At 38.2% G+C, this 12,926-nt stretch overlaps 1 protein-coding gene across 6 annotated transcripts in view; it reads right to left on the bottom strand.

The window, feature by feature from the left end:
• Nucleotides 1–7,080: 7,080 nt before the first annotated feature.
• The window catches only part of MAP4K5 (mitogen-activated protein kinase kinase kinase kinase 5), a 113,915-nt gene continuing 108,069 nt past the window's right edge, over nucleotides 7,081–12,926 (bottom strand). For 5 of the 6 annotated variants that reach the window (XM_032244549.1, XM_032244554.1, XM_032244551.1 and 2 more), the window contains 2 exons: nucleotides 11,511–11,566; nucleotides 7,084–8,663 (listed from right to left, as the gene is read on the bottom strand). In XM_032244549.1, the coding sequence (XP_032100440.1) occupies nucleotides 8,576–8,663; nucleotides 11,511–11,566 (144 nt within the window). In that variant the 3' untranslated portion in view covers nucleotides 7,084–8,575. Of the gene's footprint in view, nucleotides 8,664–11,510; nucleotides 11,567–12,926 lie in introns of all 6 variants that reach the window. The other variant, XM_032244550.1, reaches the window with a different exon arrangement.

A 12,926-nucleotide genomic window follows, 5' to 3' on the forward strand; every position in this document is an offset into this window, starting at 1 on the left:
GAAGTCTTTCTGTAGGCATATGAGTTTTTTTCTCTTGGGTAAATACCAAGAATTGAAATGGCTAGATTGCATGGTGAATGGAAATTTAACTTTCTAAGGTTACTACTATGTGTTTTCAAAATTGCTGTGTCATTTTGCATTCCCGTCAGCAACATATGAAAGTTTCAGTTGCTCCATATCCTTGCAAGCACTTGATACTGTCAACCTTTTTTTTTTAAAAAAAGAAAAATTATGGGCCGGGCGCGGTGGCTCAAGCCTGTAATCCCAGCACTTTGGGAGGCCGAGGCGGGTGGATCACAAGGTCAAGAGATCAAGACCATCCTGGTCAACATGGTGAAACCCCGTCTCTACTAAAACTACAAAAAATTAGCTGGGCATGGTGGTGCGTGCCTGTAATCCCAGCTACTCAGGAGGCTGAGGCAGGAGAATTGCCTGAACCCAGGAGGCGGAGGTTGCGGTGAGCCGAGATCACGCCATTGCACTCCAGCCTGGGTAACAAGAGCGAAACTCCGTCTCAAAAAAAAAAAAAAAAAAAGAAAAATTATGGTAAATACACATAACATGGAATTTGCCATCTTTACCATTTTTAAGTGTAAGGTTCAGTAGTAACCAATGCTTTCATCCATCTCCAGATCTCTTGTCATCTTGTATATCTAAGTCTCTGTACCCATTAAAGAAAATTCTCCATTCTCCAGAACCCTGGCAACCAGCATTCTATTTTCTGTTTCTATGAATTTGACTACTATAGGTACCTCTTATAAGTGGCATCATACAGCATTTGTCCTTTTGTCACTGGCTTATTTCATTTAGCATAGTGTCCTCAAGGTCAACTGTGTTCGTCTAAGGCATGCATATGTAGCATGATTTCCTTCTTTTTTTTTTTTGTGAGATGGAGTCTCACTCTGTCGCCCAGGCTGGAGTGCAGTGGTGTGAGCTCTGCTCCACACCTGGGTTCGGGCAATTCTTCTGCCTCAGCCTCCCAAGTAGCTGGGACTACAGTTGTGTACCACCATGCCTGGCTAATTTTTGTATTTTTAATAGAGACGGGGTTTCACCATATTGGCCAGGATGGTCTCGAACTCCTCATCCACCTGCCTCGGCCTCCCAAAGTGCTGGGATTACAGGCATGAGCCACCGTACCCACCTCCTTATTTAAGAGTGCATAATATTCCATTTCATGTACATACAACATTTTGTTTATCCATTCATTTTCCAGTGGGCACTTGAGTTGCTTCCACCTATTTTGATTAATGCTGCTATAAACATGAGTGTACAAGTGTCTTTGAGACCCTGCTTTCAATTCTTTTGGGTAGATACCTGAAATAGAATTGCTGGATTGTATGGTAATTCCGTTTTTAATTTTTAAAGGAAATGCTGCTGTTTTACACAGCAGCTGCACCATTTTGCATTCCCACCAAAAGTGTATACAAGGGTTCCAACTCTGGCACATCTTCACCAGCATTTGTTTTGTGTTTGTTTTGATAGTAGCCATTCTAGTGGGTATGAGTTGGTATCTCAATGTGGTTTTCATTTGTATTATGGGTGCTTAGTTGCCAACTGCAGAAGTCTCTTCAGCTTGTTTAAGCAGAAAGGGATTTATTCAAGGATATTAAATAGCTTGAGGAATCTCCAGGAGGGTCAGAAAGTCAGATCTGGAGCCTACACAGCTAGAAACAAAAACAAAACTGTTCGGCAGGACTGCCTCGGCCAGACTTTAGTGCTGCCACTGCTGGCACTGCACCTGGCTCTGCTAACGCCGGATTCGATACACACGACTCTGCATCATTCCTACCCCAAAGGCCAGAGTCCTCTTCACCATCCAAGTAAGAAAAATGGTCCAGGACAGCACCTGCTTCCCTGCGCTGCTTTCAGACTGAGACTTGTGTGAGTAAGTCTGGTTGGGGGAGCCTGCACCCTAGCTGCTAGGTGCTGGGAAAGGGAGTTGGTCTTCTTTGGAGACACCAGATTCACAAAGTGGGAAATTAATATAGGAAGGGTTTTCGAAGACAAATACAAAGCATGAGAAGTATCTACTGTGTTTTTCTATTCTACTTATAAATAGGGATAATTATAGCTGCCTCACTGACTTATTTTGAAGATGAAATGAGATCTCTCATGTAAAATGTTTAACACACTGCCTGGCCTAGAGTAGGTGCCAATAATGTTGATTTTCTCTTTTCTGTCAGTAAAATGTAAGCATCACTTCCTGATGTGACGTAAGGGTATTAGTGTAGGCAGCTGTATAATACAATTTTAGGAACCTCAAAGGAGCTCTATGACCCCCTAATAATTCTATCTAACATAAAATTCCATGTGATTAAGTTTTAATCTTTAGAAGATGCAAGCCACAATTCATAATTCAAGATGAGATTTGGTTGGGGACAAAGGCAACCCATATCAAGGTTGTGAAATTCTGGGGAAGATTTGGGAACCGGACTTTAAGGAATTTAAATGGACACTGTTATTCACTATGGGTTTTCAGAAACCACAAACCGAGAAATAATTATGGACTTGAAAGCTTGACAGAGTCAGTGCTTCATGTAGATCACTTACATGTCAAATGGCCAGGATGCCCTGGCATCCCAGCAGGTGCTCCATGATCAACAGAAATCTCTGGATTCTCTCGGGTCTTTTAGTCATTGTAAGATAATCATGGTGCGGTAACTAATCCAGGAAGACTTAGCTTTAAGAAACATGACCAGGATAAAGTCATATACCCAAATCAAATGTCACATTTACAGTGTGTTAAATCTTAGTATTTTTGCTTTGTAATTTTGCTTAGTAATTAGCAAAATTACTAAGAATATGTGGTTGAATATCATAATGATTTAATGAACTATTTCACTCAAATGTGGTGAGTGGTTTTGCTTTTTTTAAGCTTCACCAAGTGGTTGTTTATAGATATACAGGACATCTGTTGCTTTTAACAAGCCAGCACCTATTTGAGGGGAGAATTTATCTGATAACCAATTAAGTTGAATACATTTCCACATATATATTGACTACTTGGCTGCTATCTTTTGTGGAGTGCCTGCTTGACATCTTTTGCTCCTTTTTCTACCAAGTTGTCTGCCTTTTTCTTACTGATTATAGTTCTTTATTTTTCTGGGAGATCTTTTGTGGCTATATGCAATACAAGTCTATTTTTCCATTCTGTGGCTTATCATTTTTTAAAAGGCATCTTAAGTAGAGAATCTTAATTTTAATAAAGTCTATTTTATCTTTTTTTTTTTTGAGACAGAGTTTCGCTCTTGTTGCCCAGGCTGGAGTGCAATGACACGATCCTAGCTCACTGCAGCCTGTGCCTCCCGGATTCAAATGATTCTCCTGCTTCAGCCTGAGTAGCTGGGATTATAAGCATGTGACACCACGACAGGCTAATTTTGTATTTTTAGTAGAAATGGCATTTTTCCATGTTGGTCAGGTTGGTCTTGAACTGACCTCAGGTGATCCGCCCACCTCAGCCTCCCAAAGTGCTGGGATTACAGGTGTGAGCCACCGCACCCAGCCTTACCAACTTTTTCAGTCAAAACTTAATGTTCTGTTCAAAAAAATCTTTGCATACCTCAAGTTCATGAAGATGTGTTTTAAGTGCTATAGTTTTACAAATTTGAGATTATTTACAATCCATGTGGTATTTGCTTTTGTGTGAGGTAGCAGTCAAAATGTATTTGATTTTTCCATTATTGTTGTCAATACATTTTCAGTATAGTTTTCTGAAAAGGCTTTTCTTTCACTCCACTGCAGTGTACCTTAGTCACACATGAAGTGAAGAAGTCTGGCTGTTTCTGGACTCTTGACTGTACTGCATTTATCTTGTGCTAATATCATACTCTCTTAACTGTTAAAGTAGCTTTATAATAACTCCTGAAATCTGGTAGCCTAAGACTCCCAAGTTTGTTTTTCTTCTTTAATACTGCCTTGACCACTCCTGGCCCTTTGCATTTTATATACTTTGAGAACGAACTTGTCAAATTCCACAAAATAGCTGCTGGGACCACACAGACATTTTTACAATACCAAAGCTCCTAATTCATAAATATGGCATATCTTTCAGTAATGTTGTGCAGTTCTCAGTGTAGAGATCTTGCATCTTTATTTTATTCTTAAGTATTTGATAGGTTTCTATATTGTAAATGGTATTCTTTTTTAAAGTTACATTCTGTTTATTGCTGGTATATATGATTTTAAATTTTGATGGTGCATCCAGCTGCATTTCCAAATTTACTTGCTAACAATTTATTTATTTGCAAATAATGGCATTTATATTCCTTCCTGAACCTTTGATCTTTTAAAGTTTTTGTTTATTGACTAGGACCTTTAGTATGATGACTAATATGTGGTCAGAATATGAATATTTGACGCGTTCTCAACATCAACATAATAAATCCTTAACAAATATTTCTTGCTTTTCTCCTAAATGAGATTCATTTGGAGCAGTCTGATATTCTCAGTAAAACCTAAAATGATCCCTTCTGCTAGTGGTGGTATGGGAGTATTTCTTGGATGTTTGACACAGATACTGGCCACCCCAGCTGACCTTGGCATTTTAAAATTAGGATGTTTCCTTGCTATGAATTATTTTACCACATATTTTGGATGTTAACCACTTATGAGATGTATGGTTTGCAAATATTTTCTCCCACTCTGTTGACTGTTTCCTTTGCTGGGCAGATTTTTGTTTGATGTAATCCCTTGATTTTAATTTTTAGGTATTATCCACTGATTTCCTACTGTGGAAAATGAGAATTTGGTAACTTTCCTTACCTCCACAATACCATGTCTTCTCCCAATGCAGTCGCTGTAATTTTGATTAGATGAATATTTTGTTAACATTATTATGCCATCAACCACTGGTCATTATTTTTCTTTTCTGGCCATTTCGCTTTCCTGGAGTTAACTGCAGTTTTTTGTTTGATTAGTTTTTCTTTAGAATCACCGTCATCACTGATTGAACCCTGGAGCCTTAAAAAGCATCTCCTCCACCCACCTTATGATGCCAGCCAGTATCGGTGGACAGTTCCATGGGAACTGAAGACCCATTTCCTAATCTTTCAGCTTTCTGTCTCAGGGTCTTCTTTGACACTTAAGGAGCCTACTGTGCCCATGTTCAAACTGCCCCATGTGCAAGGAGATAATGCCCTTTGCAGCGACTTGATGAATGAAAAATGACAGTGTGTAGATAAATGCTCCAATCACCTGTCTTTCAAGAGGCAATTCAGGGATCTATTACATAGATTGCTTGAGGACCTGATGGAATCAAGCTCCCATTGTCTACATAGAAATAACCTCAATAAATACACCATTTCTTATATTGACTTTTCCCCTTTCTCCTTCACAATATCACAAGTCTCTCACTCCTAGTTTCTGTGATCTCTGAAATAAACGAAGCCATGCTCTTAACTCAGGCTTTGTTTCAGGAGGAACCTCTTACTTTGCTGGTTGCCTCACTCTCAAGATACCGAGACACATCAGATATTTTATTAATCTTTCTAAAAACGTATTGCCAGGATCTTCTGATGTCCTTCAATATATCTATACCTGGTGTGGTGGTCAACCTTGCATATTCCATCTGGGATTTCTTTCGTTTCTCTCCTGCGCTACATCCCATTACCTGCATCCTATGTCATTTTGTTTGGTTAATACCCTTTTTATGAAGCACATCGTTTAGTAGCTTCTTGAGAAAGGATATATGGGAGGCAAATTGTTTTATACTCTTTATTTGACCTTTATATTACATTTAGTCAGATACAGAATTTTAGGTTGGAAATTTCTTTCAGAAGTTTGAAGGCATTTCTTCTGTTCAAATTTAAAGCTGTTCTGGGCTGGGTGTGGTGGCTCATGCCTGCAATCCCAGCACTTTGGGAGACTGAGGTGGGTCAACTGCTTCAGCTCAGGAGTTTGAGACCAGCCTGGGCAACATGGTGAAACCCTTTCTCTACAAAAATTACAAAAAAATTTAGCTGGGCATGGTGGCAGGCCTCTATAGTCCCAGCTACTCGGGAGGTTGAGGCAGGAGGATGGCTTGAGCTTGGGAGGCGGAGGCTGCAGTGAGTCGAGACTGTGCCACTGCACTCTAGCCTGGGTGACAGGGCAAGACTCTGTCTCAAAAAATAAAAATAAAGATATCCTGATATTCCTTGGTATCTGACCTGATCTTTTTCTCTGGAAATGTAGATCTTCTCTTTGACTCCAGTGTCCTTGAAATTTCACAATGATGTGCTCTGGTAAAGGTCTTTTTCATCCATTGTGTTCTTTCAATCTAGAATCTGATATTCTTTAATACTCGAAAAATTATTGAAACGCTCTAATGATTTCTTCTGTTTTCTTTTTGGAAACAGATTGGATATTAAATCTCCTGGGCTGTTAATTTTCTTAACTTTTTTCTTCAACATTTTCATTTTTAAAATTTTTAAAAAATTTTTTGAGAAATTTCAACTTTATATTCTAAGTCTTCTAATTAAATTATTCAGTTATGCTATCATATTTTCTAAGAGCTCTTTTTGTTCTTTTGAAAGCCAACTTTAAAAGTACTCTGCCCTTGACTCACGGTTGTAACATCCTTCTGAAGATACTTTTTCTTTTGATGTTTTCCTCACCTTGCACAGTCTGTTTCCTCTGTTTTCCCCAGACTACTTTTTCTCTTTCATTTATTTATAATCGCTGGTTGTCTGCTCATTTTTAATAGCACAGGACTAAAAGACTAACTGCAAGCTCTAGATACAATGTGGGATACTGGGTACGCCAACTATGATTTTCACTGAATGTTATCTAGCTGGGCAGTTTAGCCAAGACACGTCTGACATCGAGATCTTAATTAGGTCTTTTCACTTGCATTGGTCAGATTTCACAGAGAAGACTATTCAATATTCTGTTGAAGGATGGTAAAGATCTGGCTGCCAGGATTCCGTAAGAAAAGGAGGATGCTGGCCTTCTTATCCATCATGTAAATATCCGCTGTTTTGAGGATGGTCCCTGTCATCTACTGTATCCAGTATTCTTAACACATCCAAAATAAACAGCCACACACTTATTGAAATCATATCATATGTGCATTTTAAAAGAATAAATAACTTTATATTTCATTTGCATAACATTTTATTGTTTGCATATTGCATAGTGAAAAGAACAGAGTCACATGACTCATGGTCAGGCTCAGCTAGTAACTTGCTGTGCAAAATGGGTAGATCTCTTAACCTTGCTAAACCCTTATTTCCTCATCTCAAAAACGGAGATAATACTTATAGAATTGCTAAATATTGAATGAGATACTTATACTGTCTGTTTTCCTCTTAGTCAAAATAATTCTATAGTTTGCTATTGCTAACTCCTTGTTCATCATCTCAATGTTAACTGTTCTCAATAAATGCATTAAGACAATTGGTACCAATGTAACACTTTAATTTTGGGTATTAACAATAGCAAAAGAAAAACAAACTCAAAAATGATCCTACCCTTTAATATTTTTAGAATACTGGCTTTTAAATACTTATTGATACTATCCCATCAAGAATTCAATTCGTGTAAAGATTTTTTTTTTTCTTCTTAAACCTACTCAAATCGAATACCTACATATGTGAAAAACACAAGATTACATGTGTAATTACTTTACAGTTTCCTCTCTGGCATAATATAAGTAAAATACATATCATGGGCAGTTAAATACTCCCCCCCCAACATTAGGGATGATAATATATATAAAGATTAATTCCTTATGCATTATCCCTAATGTAAAGAAAATCACAGGTATTTTATACTGCTTGTCAAGAATACATACACATGGTAGACACACCTAGACATACACACCCCTTCTAAGAATATTTCAACCATCATTAATATCTTCGGTATCATCCCTTACAACTGTTTGTAGTTGAAAACATAAAACTCCCTTTTAAAGTAATTCTGCATGAAACTGTATTATAAAATACTTTTGTTAAACAAAACTGAATGTGTGTGTTGAACCCCCAAAAACTCAAAGTACTTGACTACTCTTAAAAGATAAACAAAATTCTTGTACATTATAAAAAAATTTAAGCTGCTCTGCAACCCTCCTTTGCTAAAAGTTAGATACATTACACCACTCCAGCAAGAGATTAATAAATAAGGATTAAATATTCTATTTTACAAAAACATACAGAATGGCCAATATAAAAGTGAAAACCTTGCTTGAGAATTTATCAAATTATGTTCATTAAGAAGGAATAAGACATGGTAAAAAATGATCACTAAATTTATCTCTCAAGATAATCACGAGTTATCTAAAAATACCATGGCACCCTTGTTACAAACATTATTGTTTTTTTTTAAAAAAGACTGTGTTTCCTGGAACTAGAGGACTATTTGTCTCATAGCTTTTATTAAGCAAACTTGATATAACCACCACACAGTGGCAAGAAGATAGACTAGCTGTTTCCAGCTGCAGAAAATATTGAATTCTACCCTAAAGTACAGATCATTTGCAATATAACCCACAACAGTTAAAGCAAATCATAGTGCAGTTTGTACTGAATTTCCTTATTTTTGCTTTCAATGGAGTATATTCATTTTCCTGTCACGTGAGATCAGTTTCTTTTGCTCAGTAACTATTTTCATGTCCAGCCAAGATGTAGAGATTGCTGTGTGCAGTAGGATTTTCTGTTGGCCTGCTTTCCAAAACGACAACCCTGTAATTAAACCAAAACAGAGGGCTTAAGAGTAACAGATTTCACACATCAAATACTAAAATCAAACTAGGAAAGAATATCATTGTTCTCATTTCAGTAAGATTACATAAGGATCATAGGTGTACAATCAAATTCAGCTTTACATTTTACAGCTTTAAAACACAGTAAGAATTGATGAAAATAAAATATTGAAGACATTTTGGAATAGTCTCATTATCTTATTCCAACTAAAAAATTTAGGCTGGGTGTGGTGGCTCACATCTATAATCCCAGAACTTTGGGAGGTTGAGGCAGGGGGATCGTTTGAACCTAGGAGTTTGAGACCAGCCTCAGCAAGATGGCAAGACCCCATCTCTACAAAAAAATAAAATAATTAGCTGGGTAGGGAAGCCTGCGCCTGTAGTCCCAGCTACTCGGGAGGCTGAGGCAGGAGAATCCCTTTAGCTGAGGAGTTTGAGGATGCGGTATACTGTGATTGTGATTGTGCCACTGCACTTCAACCTGAGTGAGAGAGACCCCTTCTCAAAAGAAAAAAACCAACAAACAAAATCTGCTTACTCATTTATGCCAACAAAAGGTATAATATAATACTTCAGGAATTTACACTAATAGGAAGAGGATGGAAGAAAAGCCAAGAGAATAAAACAGGGCTCTAAGAGACACTCATCCAAACTGTTCTTCAAGGTATTTGAAATAACTTTTTTAAAAAAGTATGAAATGGGGCCCCTCTCTCTAGTTGCTGAAACAAAAGTAGATAAAAGAATCCAATCAGTGGACTGACAGAAAAAAAAAAAAAAAATCAAGTGCTATTCCAAACATTTTAATTGTGGGGAAGAGAATTTGAGAACAGAACAAAAAATACTATACCCATGTAGAGAAAAATGTCTCTAGAAGGATTACAGGTGGCTCATACCTGTAATCCCAGCACTTCGGGAGGCTGAGGCGGGTGGATCACCTGAGGTTGGGAGTTTGAGACCAGCCTGATCAACATGGAGAAACCCCATCTCTATTAAAAAAAAAAAAAAAATAAAAATAAGTATAAATATATATATATATCTCACAAATCAAGGAGATGCCCATGTAAGAAGATAAGCAGAACAAGGCAGTAGTCTGAAGGAAGTAGTTTTTTAGAGCAAATATGATAGAGTGGAGAGAGAATACAAACAGGGAAGGGAATAGTGAAGGAGAAAGCTCTGGGCGAAGAAGAAAACAAGGGAGAGAAACGGCTTCTGATGCCAAACCTCTACCAAGCAGAACTCTCTCACACTTGGTCTCTTTAAAGGATTATTTGCACCAGGATCAACGATGATCCACAATTTTTTTTTTGTTTTTGGTGAGATGGAGTCTCGCTCTGTCGCCCAGGCTGGAGTGCATCTTGGCCCACTGCAACTTCTGCCTCCCAGGTTCAAGGGATTCTCCTGCTGGGATTACAGGCACACACCACCACACCTAGCTTTTTGTATTTTTTGTAGAGACAGGTTTCACCATGTTGGCCAGGCTGCTCTGGAACTCCTGACCTCAAGTGATCCACCTGCCTCGGCCTCCCAAAGTGTTGGAATTACAGATGTGAGCCACCATGCCCAGTCCACAATTCTTCTGTCAGTCCTTCCTGGTGAAGCAAAGAGGCTCTCATTTTACTCATTCTACTTCCAGAGTCATTTACCAGATGATCCTCAAATTCTCTTTTTGTTGCCTAACTAGTTACTAAGTTGCCATGCTCTATGGGCATATCTTATCTTTTTCTTTTTTCTTTTAGAGATGGAGTCTCGCTCTGTCACTCAGGCTGGAGTGCAGTGGCACAATCTCAGCTCAATGCAGCCTCTCCCTCTCGGGTTCAAGTGATTCTCCTGCCTCAGCCTCCCGAGAATCTGGGACTACAGGCATGTGCCACCACGCCTAGATAATTTTTATATATTTTTAGTAGAGACGAGTTTCACCATTTTGGCCAGGACTGTCTTAATCTCTTGACCTCGTGATTCGCCTGCCTTGGGCTCCCAAAGTGGTGGGATTACAGGTGTGAGCCACTATGCCTGGCCGGGCTTACCTCTTCTATTCGCTGTGGTAGTCATCATTTTTTGAAAAATCCCTGTTGTCCTATAAAACTCTCTTCAAAACTTTTATGAAGTTATAACTCCATTTTCCCCTCCTTCCTCAAGTGTCTAAAACTTAAGCAATGTGAACCTGAAGACCAGAGGTTCTCAATCCTTGTCTCAGGACTAATGTATACCACTCTAACCAACTTTGATGCAGTAACAACTTTTGTGGGTAAAGAAGAAGGAATGGGTATTTTATTAGTTACAGAAGTAGGCAGTTGGGCAACAGAGACCCTGTCTAAAAAAAAATAAGTAGGCAGTAGATTTTAGATATCAAAAGCTACAGCTACTACATTTTTTTTCATGACAGTTTTGCAACTTGTCTTTTACTTGGGATATAAAGAGACCACATAATTCTTTTAAACTTAGACTGACCTTAGGAACAGAATCAAACATTTTCTAATATAAAAGCAAATATCAGGAGGTGCATATTCCTAATAGTTAATGGAAGGCAGCACACCAGGACGAAATGAAGACAAAGGGGCCCAAAACAGCTCTAATGGTACTAGGGACATCAACATCCATATCAACACATTTTGTCTCAGTTGTCTCTAGAATGACAATCCTCACACTGACAAAAGATTACTTAGTCAACTTATTAAAATATTATTCAATCTCTCAGTAAAGACACAGAGAATTTTCTCTAAGTCAATGAGCTTCTAAGAGTTTTGTTTGAAACAATTGCAGACTGACAGTATAAGAGCACGATCTTTGAACTCCCTTGGTAATTAAATTAATACAACCAAACTCTTACCTGTCTGATCCTAATAAGCGGAAAACTCTTGTTTCATCTGAAATCTCCTGGGTAACCTATGAAAGAAAAATACCTATCAGTAACATCTTAGTCCCCATATTACCTTAATAATAATTTAAAATTAATTTAGATAATAATAATTTAAAATTAATTTTAAAATAATTTAGAGCAATTATTAACACAAATAGTTTTTGGTAGACTTAATTCCTCAAATAAAATAAATTTCAGTAAGTTTTTTTGACTGCATATTATTAGAAATGAACCCACATTATGGAACATCTAGTACGGGTCAAGCACTCTACTTAGAAGAACTCTTTATGATATGCATTATAATTCTCATATAATTGAAGAAGAAACTAAGACTCAAAGAGGTTAAATAACTTGTTCAAGGTCATATAATGGGCAGACTCAAGGCCTAAATACAGGTTTGTTGGAATGCAGAGCCCCTCTGGAGGCCAAGGCTTGAGGTCAGGAGTTGAGACCAGCCTGGGCAATATAGTGAGACCCTGTATCTACAATATTAAAAATTTTAGCTGGGCATAGTGGCACATGCCTGTAGTCTTAGCTGCTCAGCAGGCTGAAGTGGGAGGATTGCTTGAGCCCAGGAGTTCAAGGTTACAGTGAGCTATGATCACACTACTGCATTCCAGCTTGGGCAACAGAGCAAGACCCTATATACTCTGCTCTGCTTTCTGCAAAGCTGCAGAGGGTGCTCAGCCATGTGCAGATACTATCCCAAAGTGCCTGCAGTTTGTGGGGGCAGGCCTTCACCAATAGCAGTTGGTGTATAAATGCTCCAGCCTCCTCACCTACAAATGAGTCAATTCTGAGGTGTATTTTACCTCATTCCTCAGTGGTTCCCACTGGATTAAGCCCTGGTTGCTCTTAGTGGGAACCAGCTTCTTAATGTGTTCTTTATTGGCTTTTTGCCCCTCTCCATCCTCCATTCCTCACTCCATCACTTATTTTCTGGAATCTATTCTCAAATAAACTACCTGTATTTGGAGTCCTTGTCTTAGGGTCTACTTTTAGAGTAGATCCACACAAAGACTGTGTAGATATAAAATAAGTTAAAAAAAAAAAAAAGTCCAGTATCAAGGAGTTTGCAGTCTACTTGGAAAAACAGAATTAATAAGCTTGAATCAGAAAATAAATTAGGTGCTATACTAGTTGGAGCTGATTTTCAGAGTATTAAGTTCAGAGATGTTCTAATCACTGTGGACTGCAGTGACTGAATATTATTACTTTATGAAAGAGGTTAAGGCTTCAGCTAGGCCCAAGTTGAAGGATGAGAACATAAGCTAAAAAAGGTAATCAAGATGAGTTAAAAATAGGCAGGGTGTGGTGGCTCATGCGTGTAATCCAGTACTTTGGGAGGCCAAGGCGGGTGGATCACCTGAGGTCAGGAGCTCGAGA

Source organism: Sapajus apella, unplaced genomic scaffold (genome assembly GCF_009761245.1).
Source record: "Sapajus apella isolate SASKATOON/1434 unplaced genomic scaffold, GSC_monkey_1.0 scaffold55, whole genome shotgun sequence".
Lineage (NCBI taxonomy): Eukaryota > Metazoa > Chordata > Mammalia > Primates > Cebidae > Sapajus > Sapajus apella.